Source organism: Lissotriton helveticus, chromosome 1_1, assembly GCF_964261635.1.
Source record: "Lissotriton helveticus chromosome 1_1, aLisHel1.1, whole genome shotgun sequence".
Lineage (NCBI taxonomy): Eukaryota > Metazoa > Chordata > Amphibia > Caudata > Salamandridae > Lissotriton > Lissotriton helveticus.
The window spans coordinates 532,875,223-532,892,056 of NC_136057.1; the positions used below are offsets into that span (position 1 = coordinate 532,875,223).

At 39.6% G+C, this 16,834-nt stretch overlaps 1 protein-coding gene across 13 annotated transcripts in view; it reads left to right on the top strand.

The window, feature by feature from the left end:
* Positions 1 to 16,834, top strand: part of CALD1 (caldesmon 1) — a 655,703-nt gene that overhangs the window by 576,184 nt on the left and 62,685 nt on the right. For all 13 annotated transcript variants that reach the window (XM_078674011.1, XM_078674008.1, XM_078673998.1 and 10 more), the window contains 2 exons: positions 12,907 to 12,950; positions 13,059 to 13,137. In XM_078674011.1, coding sequence (XP_078530137.1) covers positions 12,907 to 12,950; positions 13,059 to 13,137 — 123 coding nt within the window. The remainder of the gene's footprint in view (positions 1 to 12,906; positions 12,951 to 13,058; positions 13,138 to 16,834) is intronic.

The following is a 16,834-nucleotide window of genomic DNA, read 5'->3' on the forward strand; positions in this document are numbered from 1 at the left end:
ACTTTATTACATAGAATTTTTTTTCTGTTTTTCAAATTAAAGAAAAACTATTTTATTATATTTCAGTAATTTTCTTGGTTCCTTCCAGGAGAATCAAACCATCGGTAACATGTGGAAAAAAGGCCGCAAATCTGGCCTTGATACCTTTTCTGGAAAAAGTAATGAAGGCTTTAGCACAAAGAACCCCAGACAAGAAAGAAAGGGCTCAGTACTGGGGGTTAAAAAGCCTCAGCCGTTAAGGGGTTAATGTGAAATGTCGCGACACAATACACGTAAAAGAAGGAGCTCACGTTTGCACGCGTACATAGGAAGCTGCACTTGAAGGAAAAATATGTTTAGACTCTTTAAACCAATTTCCCTCCCTCCTCCTGCATGAACCCCGCCCTCCCGACCCTCCCCCCCACACACACACACATTGAAATGGCAATGAGAAAATGCGAGCGCAAGTATGCAATGCTGCTGCCTTCCAACTGGCTGCGGATTTGTGCAGGACAAGAGGGGTCTGTGAGTTACAGCTGATAATAAGAGGTTGAATTTTTCCAGGCTCAAGGCAGATCTATAGCACTTTTTTGACCATATTTGTCTACAAGGGAACACGAAACTATTTGACCTTTAATTATGCTAAACATTTTCAGCTGTTTCCCATAACCAAAGGCCAGTCATTAGCTTGCAAGCCAGCTTTTCATACTGACACAGAAAGGCACATGAAGATTAACAGTAGTCAATTGGCGTTGCGCAATCCCTGCAGTCAGACATTCTAAACCAAACTGTTTCTGTAGTATTGTCGTGTTAACATTATTTTCTGGTAGATGCCAACTGATTTCTGCAGATGTGGTGGATGTTGGAACTAATAGATTTTTAAGCTGGTTTCATTAAACCTGATGCTATGCTGCCATCTTGTGGTTGATAGGGAAACTGTTGTAAAATGAGAACTTACCAATATTAAGAACAAGTGGTACTTGCTATTGGTAAAGTTTGCAAAGTAGAAAATACATTTGGGTGCTTGTTTATCACCAAGTGGGTCAAATAGGTTTGGCTTAAAAAAAAATATTCATATCGTGTAACATATAAGTGTGCTTCGGGGCAATAAATGTGAACTTTCACCACTTTACCAGATGAAATGAATACATAAATATTACATATTTTGCCCACTTTAGAAATGCAAAATATGGGTCTAAGTGGGAATCACCTCGTTTTGCCTCCTTTTTCCATGGTCCAGGTTATTCTTTTCTGGTCCATATCACCAGTCTTTGCCAAAGTAGACCAGTTAGACAATGGAGGAGAAATGGGGTGGACTACCATTTCGGAAAGATAACTTTAAAAATAAAGTATGCAGAGAAGTGGGGTGAAGCCTAGTGGAACTTGACGATGATGATTGACATGAGGCCAAAATGGCCTCTAGGATACTGACCATCTCGGCCACCCTACGACGGATTCAGTTTAAACATTTCACCACAGGTACTACAGCCCTGATCAACTATAGATGATGGGGAAGGCAAAGACGCCATACTGCTAGCACTGTGGGAACTCAGAGAGGTCCTTTTTCCACCTCCCATGGTCCCACTCGCATGCAATCAAATATTGGGGGGAAGTACACACCAGGATAACAGATGTTCTCCAGATCTCAGAAAGTTTAGACAATAACGTTGCACTCTTGTGTATAATGGAAAGCCGGGCACACACCAGATACCTACACTTGTTAACACGAGCGGGGAATTTAATTGTGAAAAGCGACATAGGTTTGGCTAAAAAAAATATATTCATATCGTGTAACATAAGTGTGCTCCCGGGCAATAAATGTGAACTTTCACCACTTTACCAGATGAAATGAATACAGAAATATTACATATTTTGCCCACTTTAGAAATGCAAAATATGGGTCTAAGTGGGAATCATCTCGTTTTGCCCCATTTTTCCCTGGTCCAGGTTAGTCTTTTCTGGTCCATATCACCAGTCTTTGCCAAAGTACACCAGTTAGACAATGGAAGAGAAATGGGGTGGACTACCATTTCGGAAAGATAACTTTAAAAATAAAGTATGCAGAGAAGTGGGGTGAAACCTAGTGGAACGTGACGTGCACTCTTGTGGATAATGGAAAGCTGGGCACACACCAGATACCTACACTTGTTAACACGAGCGGGGAACTTAATTGTGAAAAGAGACATAGGCCCCCTCTTGTACAAACCTCCCCCCCCTCCCTCCGCCCCGCCCAGGGAAGGTAGCTTGGGGGCCCTGGATGGACTATTGCTACAGGGCGGAAAGAGAGATCACCAAATCTAGAGGCTGTGCTGCCAAACAAGACTTTCTGAGACTGCCCCAGATAAAGTGTAATGCCCCATTCCTTGCTCACTTTTTCTTCTTCTCTTGCATTCTGTATGGGCCTTGAGTGTCATTGTAACGTATGCTCCTTCTTCAGTTTAAGTTGCCACGCCTTCTGTTACATACAAATGTTTTGACGAATACTAAAAACCTAATAAACAAATTTATAAAAAAGTTAAATAAAGTATGCAGGGGATGTTGTACAAATGGATACAAGTGAGTGGCCCTGTAGCAGCATGCAACTCCTGGGCCCTCATAAAAAAATGAAAGTGATGAATGAGTGGTTGCAGGGCAGAGGCGATTGGTTGATGACTGAAAAAAATTGTAAAAAGTGAGGGCCGTGTAGAAATGTGTAGTTGCCAGGCCCTCTAAAATAAAATGAAGTTGGGACAGGAAATACAACAAGTAAAGAGACGCACTCCCATGGAGTACTGAAAGAAAACTAAAAGTAATAGCCCCCTCACATCAGCAGTAGAAGAATACAACTCAGCCATTCAAAAACAGTGTAAGAATGAATCCTCCAGGGAGGGTACACACACAAACATAGGGAGAAAAGTCTGCAAGCAAATAAATAGTAGGGAACTAAGATAGACAAAAAAGCCATCCAATCATAAGCAAGAAGTTGACTCAAATTCAGTTCTGTGTACTGCATTGCAGATACTGTGGGGCAGATTTGCTAAACGTTTGTTCCATGCTGCATCACATAAGCAGAATTTACGTTCCAGAGCAAAACTTGTTTTGCACTGAAAAGTTGTCTTAAAGTAATGCAAATTTCTCCTTCCCTCACATCAGTGTCCTGATATTTGGTGGTCACGATCGTTAGGCCAGCCTCTAGATTGCCTCTAACAAAAGGCACAATGTATATTTATGTAATTAGTCAACAACCATTTGAAGATGTTTAGGGACTTACTATTGCTCCATCTGTGAAAACTTGGGCTACGATCAGCGCATTGGTTGTTTGCATACAGGCGGTACATGTACTCATGGTACCAAGAGATTGAAGGAAAAACATACATGCTCAATAACAAAATATACCTGGAGTAGTCCTAGAAGGTGCCATAAGGGAAAAAGTGTTATCTTTGTAGAAGCAAACACCGCCCCTGGCTTTAGATGAGACACCCATCACTGATGTGAGGTATTTTAGCAGTGCTACTTCATAGTTTGCTTCAAACAATAAACACAAATGTTATCAGAGCCACTAACTCAGGTGCGGCTATCTCATGGAAACATCCAGGATGTCATCAAAAGTGATATTTGTCAGGTGAAGGATCTTGCTGAGCCCTCTCCTTTAGAAGATAAAGTGAGGTTGACATGCCACATGTTGGCCAAACTTTAGAGACAAGGTTTGTTTCAATAATGCCTTTGATGGAGCAATCACTGGAAGAAATTGAAATGGGCTGAGGGAGTGCTGAGTAAAGACACTCATGCAGACAGGTGTAACCTGTTCATAGTATTATAGGAATGAATGAGTAACATATCTGGAGAACTCTTTAGTACACATGCATTATTTTGGGGAACGTAAGGGTATGTTTGTCTGGGATAAGTAAACATGGGAATAGAATGATACTACCAGTAAAGCAGAAATGTTACCTTTTGAAAAGTCAAGCTCAACTGACTAAAATAAGATGCTGTACTGACTGAACATTGAGGAGATGGTAATGGTGAGCACATGCTCCCTGCTCGTTTTTCTGTTGTATCTAAGATAATCTATACATATCTGACGATTGTTCTAATTAGGCAAGTTTTAATGTGATCCTTGCATATACATATCCTTTTATTAAGGTTCATTTTTTAAGTATTAGAGACAATGCCATTTCATATTGCTTTTCATTTTCGCACTCCAATTTTGTATTAAAAGCTTCCACTAGCAATGCCAAAACATTATCGACAGAAGTGATTTCCTGTGATTAGCCATTACATTTGTGAATTGACCACTAAACGTGTTAAATGGGAATCAAATGGCAATATTTAGGAGTTGTTCAGATACAATTATTGCAAATAGAAAGGACTTTTACTAATAGGGTGTTGGACGTTTTAGAGCTGATTCACAAAGCCAAACAAGAGTACAAAAAGAGTCCTCCTGTGGTATTACTTCCCATTCTCATAATTGCTTTTATGAATCACCCCCTTTCTGTCCCAGGATCTCCCTTTGTGTTGATTGTAGTTCTGTTTGCGATTCAGTTATTTGCAAAAATAGGGGGTGACAGTGGAAAAGAGCAGCAAACACGTTTTTAAAAAGCAATCAGTAAATATTGGCTGGAAATTGGGCACCATGGAGATCACTCATAAGACCCAAAAATGTTAAGTGAACGAGGTTAAAAAAGTAAATTACACATTCAGTTTTACTATAGTGTCATTTCACTGAAGTCATGTCTTTTACGACGGATAGCCAATTTTAGAAAACATAGCTTGGATCACTGCGTGCTTTCCGTGGTCCACAAAACATAAGTTATCAGGTAAAGAAGAACATTAACATTGGCAATCAAGAATTTTATGTTTGCTTTCATAGTCGTATAATATAAACTAGCAACGTCCAAGTATGATAGCTAAAATACTATTAGGAAAATTATCTGCATCCTCTGCTGCTTTTCTTGACCTTAATTGTCACTCAAATCCCTAATCTCTCCAAGCAGTCTGGTCCCTGTTCTTCCTGACTTTTCCTCGTAATAGGCAGCCTGAGTGATCATGTTGACATGGTTTTATATAGTTCATGCCTGTCACTAATAACAATTTTAGTTATGTCCATATTTAAATTTGGACAAGATACATTTTTAAAAACGCCCAGATAGCTTGGCGAGTTTTGGGATTTCCTCACTTTGCTAAGCGCCTCTAACCTGATTTCATCACCAACTCTGACAGGACATCAGGCTGCATGAACATACCATTATCAAATCTGGGGTGGAGTTCAGAAGGCCCCCAGTCACGTTTACCCTGTCCCAGGAATACCAGTTATCGACAAGGCTCTTCGTAATGTCAGAATCATGGGACAGAGAAGGGGCATAGTTTGACCAAAACAAGTAGCCCTCAAGGCACAGGGTCTTTTGTCTCATTTTCAATTAAACAAATGCAAGTGTCTCGTTTAGCTGATCTTGCTAGACTATTCATTAAGCTTCGCACACTTTTATGCCATAAGGGTTTGCAGCCTTACACAGATCTTTTAAATATGCAAAAGAGATAATGTGATGAGCATGTGCAGGTGCCACCAAAATAATTGCTTTTTGTTACTAATTTTAAAACCAACAATCAGAACCTAGGTGTTGTGTGTATCCTTTATCAAAAATACAGATCTGAATTGTTTTCCTAATAAGCATAATCTAAACTGACGCTATTGTGTGGAGTTATTTACAAATGCAGACCATGGCCAACACAGAAAGGGATGAATATTCAAGCAACTGATGACTGATGTCTACTGCTTAGTGTTAACAGTGAAACATATTGTTCTTCAAAGGCATCTGCATTCCCCTCTTATGGAACTGGTCACCAGTGCCAATGTCATATAGCAAGTGAATGATGCGTTTGGCTTCCCGGCATGCACAAGGTGCCCAGATTGCCGTAGGTGGACATACTTGAACTTACTACCTGCTGACTGCTGCTTTCACCGGAGCCTTGTTCTTCCGGGCTCACCCAACTTCAACAGTCCTCAGCGACCTTCAAGCTCCGGTGTTGCACAGTAAGGGCTCCCACCCGGGGGGGCATAGACACCACCTTGTGGGTCAACACATATTGCTGCTTACCATCAGCAGAGTTCTTCATATCAAATAATTGTTTTAATATTTATACATCTCAGGGCTCAACAGGTTCTTGATTTTAATGAATCTATGTATATGCACTTTTTGGAGCTCATCAAGAACACAATGTGTTCCTGTTCTGATTAGAAGATGAGTTTGCATAGGGTAGATGTCTTCAAACTGAGGGGTAGCATTGTTCTCAGGGGGAATGGAGAGGGTTCACACTTTGGCCAAGAGTAAATTTATTATGCAGCTATTATTATAAAAAAGTCAAATATCATGCTTAAAACAGGGCTTAATTTACAGATAGAAAATGCGCAGCGACCCACTCTGTCAAGGGCTATCTGCAATATTTTTCTTCACTCCTGTCCTGGCTGGAAGTAGGCATTTTCCAAAGGAATACTGATTATAACTCCATTTGAATTGCTATATATGTTCAGAGCTGTAAATTTGATAGAATAATTGTGAGCAAGCATGTTTGGCATTACCGAGTGGTATCATATCTCTATGGATTGCGATGTAGATTGGCCAGTGACACATTCTATTTCTGCGGTCGACTCCTGATTTTTTTTTATCTTAGTATTTTATTTCCTCCCAACTTTATGCATTTAAAACACACTGCATGAACATTGCTTCTAGTTAGATGGATAATTTAACACCATAGCATTATTTATGCGCGGGCAATGTCCTGTGGCGCTCTTCTCTTTGTCAACCTTTGTGTCAATCACAGCTTCGAGTTCCTGCATGCCAAGTTGAGCACCATAAATCCGATTTACAGTGCAGTGAAGTGCTGCATACCATGCTAGTTACTATTTGCTTATTTCAGAACCAGTTCAGTATCTGAGCTTTGGCTAAAGTCTGTTGAATCAATGTGGACGAAGAAAAGAGGCTGGCAAGTGGGTGGGTGCTTGCAGGTCTGTCCTTTAGCATTGGTGCGCTGGGCCAGCACCCTGGACACTGACATTCTGTGGTGCACAATAGGGTCTGAAAGTGTCCCAAAACATGTGGGAGTTTTTTATTAAACGAGAAGGGTCACCAAATTAGAATGTCCAGGGCGTTATCTGAGCAAAGACCGGTCCAGGGTGCAAGATGACCAGGCTAGACTTCACCCACCAAAGATTACTTGGGTGAGTTGAGAAGTATGGCTTTAGGTGTTTTCTAATAAATGGGCATGGCTTTTTATACTACATATTTCAAGACCAGTAACTATCATAGTAAATGAAAAATGCAACCATGTTTTCCTGTTTAGATTGTTAAGTTCCAGACGGTTGAACCGCATTAAGACTGTGAATTTCTGAGTTACTCTAAGCCAAAAGAGGCCTGTACTTGCCAATGATGATAACTAAATGAGGCATGTCTGGGTCCAAGTTTATTCAACTGGCAAGCCTCCACCTGCGAGTTACATTCAGCAAATTTGTCTGAAAGCTAACGTTCTTAATAAGACCGCCACATACAGAAGTATGTGTAAGCAGAACTTTCCACAGTCAAGCAGAGGTATTCTCTACTGATTGTCTTCCTTTGATGATTCCCTGGAGACATCACTCGTTGTAAACAGTGTATTCTCCTGATTCAATTGTGTGGGAATCAAAGCCGTTTTATAGTCTCCTGCAATTATACATTAACCTGCACAGTCAATCAAAGGTCGCCCAATCATGATTTACAACTGAAGCCAAGAAAAATGAAAACACCCTTGCCCAGATGTTCAAAAGTTAAAATGAAAACACCCTCGCCAGATGTTCAAGTTAGAATGCAAACAGGAGGTGTGCTGCCCATTTGCAGTTGTTGTTTTGCAAACATCAGTGCACCACAGCTCTGCTGAGGTGACCTAGGGTTATTTTGAGATCATTAAAATGTGCCCTGGGAATGTGCTATGACAGAAGCCTTCTAGGGACAACAGTTCTTCTTTCATCTGAGTAGATTGCATCGCAGGTTCTGATGCAACTGGCTCATGAAACATGCAAAAGGCAATGGGATGCTGCTCGCAAAAAGTCTAACTGCTGGTAATAGCTCGGGCAGCTCTCTAACCCATCGTTCTTTTGCTCACCATGCCACCTCAGTTTGGACCCAGACATATGGGAATTAGTCTTTACCCTGCTTCTCATGGGAACAGTCCAGCCGAAATGCCAAGCCAGGTCCTCCCTGAACCAGAACACAAGCAACCCAGGACCGGTATTGTCCTAGTTATGGGCTTATCAGCTGGGTACGGCTTGGTTGCACTGACACAGAGAGCACGGGACCCACATGTGGGCATAACCATGCCACTTAGGACGGTACATGAGACACACAAAAGGTGATTCAAGGCTTCTTGCAAAAGACCTGACCAGTGGCAATAGCTAAGAGTAGCACTCCAACCCATCGTTCTGTTGCTCAACTTGTAACCTCAGTTTGGTCCTAGTCCTATGCAGGTCAGTTTTGACCCTGCTCCTCACGAGAATACTCCAGCCCGAACTGCTAAGCCAGGTCCTCCCTGAACCAGAACACAAGCAACCCAGAACCGGTTTTGCCCTAGATGTTGAGCAAAAGCTGACATAAACCTGCTTCCCCAGTTCCAAAGTTGGTAGCTCTGGCTGGTAAGTCACGTTATCATTAATGTAGCATCTCATGAACGGCTTTCAAATGTGCTGAATAAAACTTGTTCCCCCATGTGTTTTTTTCAAGAAGATCCCATTTATTCTATTACTTTGGAAGCACACCCACTTCTTATTTAGCAGCATTTGCAAAAACCTAATGTACGGTATAATTATATTTTGAAACAGGCAGATGATTGTATTTCCTAAATTAAGAGAGTGACAGAAATAATTTGAATCATTCTTGAGTATATAGTTTTGTCTTTAGCCCAGTATTATGAGTGCATAAACATTTAAGCTATATTCCATTGAGCCACAAGATTAGAAACAGTAGTCATATGATGTATCCCATTGTATTAGCAACAACAAATCAATGGCATACTTTTTTACGATCCCTATACCACTGATTTTTATAGAAACAAAAAATGGAAAAGGTCCTTTTTATGAAGTAGAAACATTATTTTCATTGTACAACAACTTTCATTTCCAAAGAGCATCCGTAAAAAGCCCATAGAATAGCTATATCTAAATACAGTATCCTCCAGATAAGGAAAGAAGAAAGTTGAGCTGTGGAAACCAGACAATCTTGTCCATCATGAATCCTGGTAAGCCATGCCAAAACCTCTTAAAAACTTTTTAGTGTTAAGGAAAACACAAAAATGTTTTTTCCCCTTTATGAACCTATGATGGTGGTCAGTAATGTGGCCATTGTCTTTTTTTTATATATAAAGAACAACTGACAACTGGTATCAGTGTGCAGTACAGCAGAATAACTAGCGGGTTTGGGTTAACTCCTTATATAGACCCAAAAAATTCCAAGAGAGTAGAAAGTCAAGGAAAGAAAAAAGATAATGGGTGTCAACATGGTGAACAAAAGAGTGGATAAATGAGGAGCACTTCAGGTTAAGTGTAGTGAGGAAAGTACACAGTGGAGAAGAAGGGAAAGAAGCAGAGTGTGTAGGATGTAGGAAGAAAGTGAGAACAAGGGTAAATGGATTAGGATGTTATGCAAAAGGGAAACCTCAAGCAGAAATGCTCCAGGAGTTTAGGTCAGGATTCAATGCAGAATTAAAGTTAGAATGCTGAGACATGTAGCGGTGTAAGGATGTGAGGATATAAAGTATGTGTTAATTCATTTATGTGTTACAATAAGAAGTCAAGCAGTGTCATAGGGTATAAATAGATCATATACAGTAACAGTTTGACTCTTTCCACTTTTAGAATTAAAACTATGTGGGTCACTGGCAAACACTCTGTAGGAAAAGGATGTGTGAGGAGATGAGAAATGAGCCTTCAGGAAATCGACCGTTGGCGCCAATGGCCAATTAAAACATCCTGACTACCTCTCTTACAGCTCCCGGTATTGTGACTTTTTTCATGATTTTTGTCTCTGTCTTTAAGGACTCTTTTCAAATCACTCCATCCCATTTCACAAATGGAGTCATTTGGCCTGAACTATCAGGTCATGTTCTCTCTGCGTGAGAACAGAAGCATCGCCTGATATACTTGGTTCTCATTGTGTATTGTCAGTTAGGGTTACTTGTTTGACAAGGAGACCAATAACTCCATTTCAGAACATTCCCACTCCAGTTAGGACGGCTTAACAATGTGGCCAAAAATTGTAACTGAGATGCTTGAATGAACAGTTTGGAAACACTATGATTACCTTTAAACTTAGTCTGTACTATCGCAGAAGAGAATTCTAAGCAGATCTGTCTGACTTGCCCTCATAATTGACCATTTCTTTCCTGCACACTTTGACAAGGGACCTCGGTGCGTTTCATCTCAATGGTCTTAATGAGCTAGCTCTCTCTTGAGTCTCTAGATCTACTTGGGCCCAAATTTTTATCGTACTTCCTGTGCTGATCCTTGTCAAATGTGGCCTACATTAGCATTAGAGGCTGCAAACCTGATAGATTGAGGGAAGGCTGTCCTATCCCACACAGGTACAAGTGCGAGTCTCTCTTGCCCTCTGACAATGAGCGGCAGTGAACTGTACTCTAAACCATTGCTGCTGGATCAACGGGTGTGAAGTGCAGATGCAAAACATCAGAAGAAAGTGATAGTACTCATGAAGCATCAAGGAGGCTCAATTATTTACATGAATATATTATTGACCATTTAAGGTGCTAGCCATTTCTCTGTCTTTTGCACCTTCATGTCAATTTACGGAGATGTGTGATGTAAAATTACATCCATAATTCCTCAGATAAAACAGAAATCGCATTGAGATTTAAATATAATCAACATAGAATACGGGCCTGATTTAGATCTCAGCAGGGGGTTAACTCTGTCAGAACGGGGACGGATAGCTGGTCCGCTGAAATCTAAATTCCATAATATCCTATGGGATTTAGATTTCGGCAGACGGGATATCCGTCCCTGTTGTGACGGAGTAACCTATCCGCTGGTATCTAAATGAGGCCCTATGTCTTATAGAATAACCCTTTTTAGTAAGACTGCTATCACTCCTGGGTATCATCATATTGGTGTCAGGAGGCAACTTTGCAGATATGACTCCACTAATCGCACACTTCCTCATATAGCCACATACACGTTCACAATTAGTGAAATATTAAAATATGTAAATAACACTTATTCTTAAGATAATAGAATGCATAAATCTTGATCTGTTATGTTTTGTTATGGTATATTATGTGCATTTGTTTAGCGCACAACTCGCCTGTTAGGGCAGTGGTCTTTAACTTGTGGTCCGCGACCCCTGATTATCTGCATAGCCTATTCATGAGGTTAACTAAAGTATATATATAATAAAGAATCAAAATTTAAAATTCAAAAAAATTCATTCTGTTAATGTGAAGGGATTTGAAAGCTAAAAATTACAGGTATCCTCAGATTGTTTCGTGGGAGCCCTGCAAGTGCATCAAACAGAATACAGTATGGACGATGAGTGGCCTCAACTAATTTTAGGAAAGCTGCTACTGTGCCATTAAAATAAAAAATGTGATTGTTTTTATATGTGTTTGTGAAATAATTAAAATATTTCATTATTTTTGTGTATTTGATGAATGCTTTTTTTTCTATATTTTTATGTAATATTTTGCAGTTGAAATCATTGAAAATCCTTAGGCCGGCTTCCCCTTTCTTTCAATAATAACTCAGTGGGGATCCCTGGATTTCAATAAGGATTCATTGGGGGTCCCTGTGCTTCAGTAATGAGTAAGTGGTGGTGCATAGATGTCAAAAGGTTAAGAACCACTTCATTGGGGTATTCAGGCACTGAAGCAGGAGCTGTATGGCCTAGCCAGGGTTGGGCTAGATGAAGAGCCCTGTCCTAAGTTTCTTGGGTGATTCAAGAACTGAGGAGGCAACTCTAATATACATGGGCAGGTTGTCCCAGGTTGTAAGTGTGAGGTGGGAGAAGGCATGATTGCCAGATCTGGTTCTGAGTATGCGGTGGGGCTGGGCCTGGAGGAGGTTCTGCGAGTAGTAGTCGGTTGAGCAGAGGTGTCTGGTAGGTTTGTGGAAGTTTATAAATAGTGTATATATAGATATGTGAAGCCAATGTAGTGTATGGCTTTGTACTTGTGCATGAAAAGTTTTAACTGTGTGGAAATGTAAGTGAAGCAGGAAGAAAAATCTCCTTCCACATGTCTCACTTCTATCTTTAGATTGCTGACTTTTCCTCATCAGAAAAAACGAAAACTCATGACCACAGCATATTTGCAGAGGGGCAGCAATAAAATAAATTGTAATAAATAATAGCGTAAACATTCTTTATTTAGAGGTTAATACAAGAACATTTATTAAGATCACGTTCTGTTAAATACTTTACAAACTTTCAATAAACATTTGAATATATCAATGTTTTTGTAGTTATTTATCAATGGAATACTGATCAATATAAGGCTTAATATTTTGTAATTTTCTGTGCACTTGCAAATTATGCAGCCTTTATAATCTGCGTTAAAACCACTACATGATCTGAGAAACCAGAATTATAGCATTCTGTTTGCGCGATGCGGTGAAAAGACCGGAAATGGAGGGCCAACAAAATGGGCATAATGTAAATGTTTAACATCATTCCCCAAGTGTACTACTTAAAATGTACAATGCGAGTGACAGACACAGAAAGTAACCTAAATATGCACATTTTCTCTTTGTGTTTTTTTTAGATCAAGTAAATTATGACCACAGTTCAAATGTAATGTATTTTAAGAGTTGTCTGTGGAATGTGGTGTTACATTTGTATGTATAACTGTGGCTGTCCTATCTGTATGTATGTGTCTATAAGATAATTACTAACAATATACTCTCTGTTCATCCTGTAGATTGAAGAGCGGGCAGAGTTTTTGAGCAAGTCTGCTCAGAAGAGGTAAGTGATTAGCACATCAATTTCATATCACTTAAACTGTTCTCTTAAAATTCGTATATCAGACATGATAATAAAAATGATAATGAAAACAAACCTTTCTTTCAATAGTGGTGTTAAACCAACGCAACCAGCAGCAGTTGTCTCAAAGATCGACAGCCGGCTTTCACAGTACACCAATGCAATTGAGGTAGGTTGCATTTCATACCTGTCTCTGTTTTTCACTTTTCAGATAAAACATGCAAAACATAATTTAAACTATACCTGCTACCATGGATTGTTTGCTAGCATTGTCTCCAGGCACACAATAAACAGTTTCTGATATGAGATATTGAAGAATCTTGGTTGCTTCCTATATTATGTCTACCCATCCCAAAACTACTAGGTGGTATCTGTCACGATTGTGTCCTAAATTGTGAATACTCTTGATTACTGGCCAGTCATCACGTATCTGTCCCATAAGATTACCTTATATATTGGTATTGATTGCTAAAAGCTGTATTTCTTTTTATTGGCTGCAAATATATAGTCTACTCTCTATATAGTCTACTCTATATATAGTCTACTCTTGAATTTGGTGATTTATGTATTAGTATTGTCAAATCACATTTTCACCTTCACTTTCACCTTGCTCATTTTGTGAATCCGCTCTCATTCTAGATCTCCAACTGCTTAGCATCTTTTTATCCTTACTCTTTAAAATATTTCATCCTACTTTTGCAATAAGTGTGTTTCATGTAGAAGGGCTAAATCTAGCACCAACTACATGCCAATTACAGGCTGTGTGAACATCTTTGCACAATGACAATTGCTGTGAGAACCCATTTATTATGCCACCTCTCATACCATAAGCAAAATGTGATAGATCTATTAGCTAGCATATTTTGTTGCCTATCAACTTGCTTTTTATCTCACTGTTTAGTATTAATTTATTAAAGCATTTTTCTTTTCAAACCAAAGTGTTACTTTCTTTAGAAATATTGTTACACAAAAAGTTTAATATAAAAATAACACTTTTCAGTGTTAAATTTGTAAAAAAAGGAAATTGTATGTAGCTGTAATTCCGTTTTTATGAATTCCAAAGTGGAAATTCAACGTCGATAGAATCTGTGAGCCAAAATTGGCTGATTCTAGTTAACATTTGAAAAGACGTACAAGGAGTGGTGTGGTGGTATCCCAGAGTACATCCTCCCTCAAGATTATGTATATATACATCCAAAGATAATATAGTGCAAAAAGCCTATAGAAACAATTCCTACATGCAGCTCAACAAGCCCGTCCCAAAGGTGAGAAGGATGTATTTTCCCCAGCTGTTCAAAAGAAACTAGTATTGGCTCCTTAATTAATAGGACACTGACACTTCACCCACCCAATGGCGGCCACTCCAACACCATGAGACACTCATGGGTGAATTGTCGTGCTTTACAAGCCACTTAGTTGATTGATTAATTGATTGATTGATGGATAAAGTTGGAATAAAAATGGCACTGTGGGAGCTATTGGTACCACTACTTTGTTCTGGTCAGTAGAGGAGAATAAATCTATATTCCTTTAGGGACTGAGATTGTTGGAGACCATGTGTAGATTGCTGTCCCATTGATTCAATTTAACACATGCGCTTTCTTCACAACTGAGTTATTGCTGTAATAATTGTTGTACAACAGGGGTATGATTACTTTCATGTTCAGTAGTTCTCTTTTAATGGTTTGCGTAGTGGATTATTATTTTGGGAAAGGGGGACCCTTCCCAACTCAATAAGCACACCCTAGATGGGACATAACTTAATTCTCAGTGAAACTTTGCCCAGCCTCTGGTAGCAGTGGCATAAGCAGGAGGCAACTAACCAGAAAAAAGTGTGTTAAGTCCCAGCAACCCAAACAATTTTAAAATAAAGAAAAAAAACACACTAAACATTTAGAGCAATAGAGATAATTTCTAATACTCAGTGCTGGCTGCTCTCTTGCACTATCCACACCTCCTTTTTCTTTCAACACTTCCTCTTTGTTTTACTGCAAAACAGTCAAAGAAGCCCTGAATTCAAGATGACAATTCCTTCCCCCATCTGGATGGACCCTGGTCCTAAATTAGCCACTCCTCTATTCAAATGAGGAATCCTTCCCTGTCAGAGGGTACAAACTGCTTTTCCCTCATGCTGAAGTTGCATGCAGGGAGTCTAGACTGTTTCTGGGCATGAATGGAAACAGTCCCATTTGCCAACACCAAGTCAAAAAAGAGAAGTGCTAAGGCTGCTCTTTATTTTGCCAGCTCTTCCCATTCCCTTCCATGATAATTCATTTTGGGTAAATGGTCCTTTGTGACAATAGACTGCCATCCTGGGGACAGAGGCCAAGTCATTGCATTTTGAAGCGGGGTCATTAACTTCCAGCAAGGAATGTGCATTCAGCCTCCACAAAGGGCTCAGGGGCAACCTAGTTTTAAACCAGTTTTCTTTGAAACAGCCTGAAGTGCAGTTTCTCTGCGTTACCTTTCTGCTAACATTATCAAAGTTCTACCTTCAATACTAAATTAGAATTTTAAAACTAAGTGAAAAATAACTTGTAGCACTTTCACACTCAAAGATAGGAAATAAAAATGTAAATCCAATGAAGGCCTGTGCCTAAAAAATTCGGTTAACCTGTACAGTGAAAACTGCTTTTGTACATTTGGCCACTGTGAGGCCATACTATTTCCAATGTGCAGTGTTCCACATTATTATAAATGAAGTAACGAATATAGCAGGCTCTCAAGGCACACTTAAGAGGTGACTTATTTCAAATATAAAAATCGATTTTTCAACAAGTGACATGCGCTTTTCTCTACCATATGCCACTGCATTATCATCTGTGAGTGGTGGAAAGAAATAATGCACCCCATGTATGGCATTTAAATTCTATGCCATTGGTGCATTTCTTGCGTAGCCTTATTGGAGAGGTGAAAGAAAGTTAAATATGTTAGGTAAACCCAATGCCCAGTTCATTCTTTAGTGGGAAAGCACAGGTGCAATACTACTATATATCAGTGGTACGGCACTCAGAGTCCTAAAGCCAGCAAATCCAGACATGAAAAAATGGGATGACCTCATGTATGAATGTCATGTCTACTTCACGGTGTAGTAAGACACAGTTCTGAATTTTTTTAACCCTGTCACCTTTAATGGACAAGTACTTCTTTCTAGAGGCACAGTGTTTCACCTTTTCCCCTTGGCCCAATGCACCTTTCTGTCAGAGCTTGTTGTGGGTATGGAAAGCACCTTCTGGATTTCGAAATGGTGCACTAGCAGTACTACCAACATCTCAGTTTAAGGGCAGTACTGATTAGAGTCTCAATGTATACTCCCTCTGCTATGTCAGGAGCGCCTAAGGCTCCGATGCATGATGATCTAGCTGTAGTCTATAGGGTCTCTAAAGCACTTTCAAAGCATACTATATATTCACATTCTTTAAATACTCCTTGTTAGTGTTCATTCCCTCCTTGTTTTTTGGTCGAGGCATCCAGTTGCTCCATTCTCTTCCTAATCTTGCCAACTCAATTTTTCTTTCTCATCTAAATGAGAAGGCAATTTCTACAGGAGATTTTAAAAAGAGGACATATTTTCAGCAATGTCACTCACAGTGGTGCAAAAGTTCTTCACATGTTTCATCAGTATGGTTTTCCCCTGTGTTGTGTTGGCTATGTGGGGGTCAGTCCCCTACTTCAAGGATGGAGTAAAATTCTCAAACTTAGTTTTTTCAATGATGGATTGCAAGGCTTATGTTGATACATTCAGTGGCCGTGTCAGCGCGGAAATCTCATAAATTTTTTATAAACAACTCCACCTTGAAACTAATTTCCACGTCAAATTCCTCTTCAGGTCGATGAGTCTTTACCACCATGTTAGAATGAAGCCC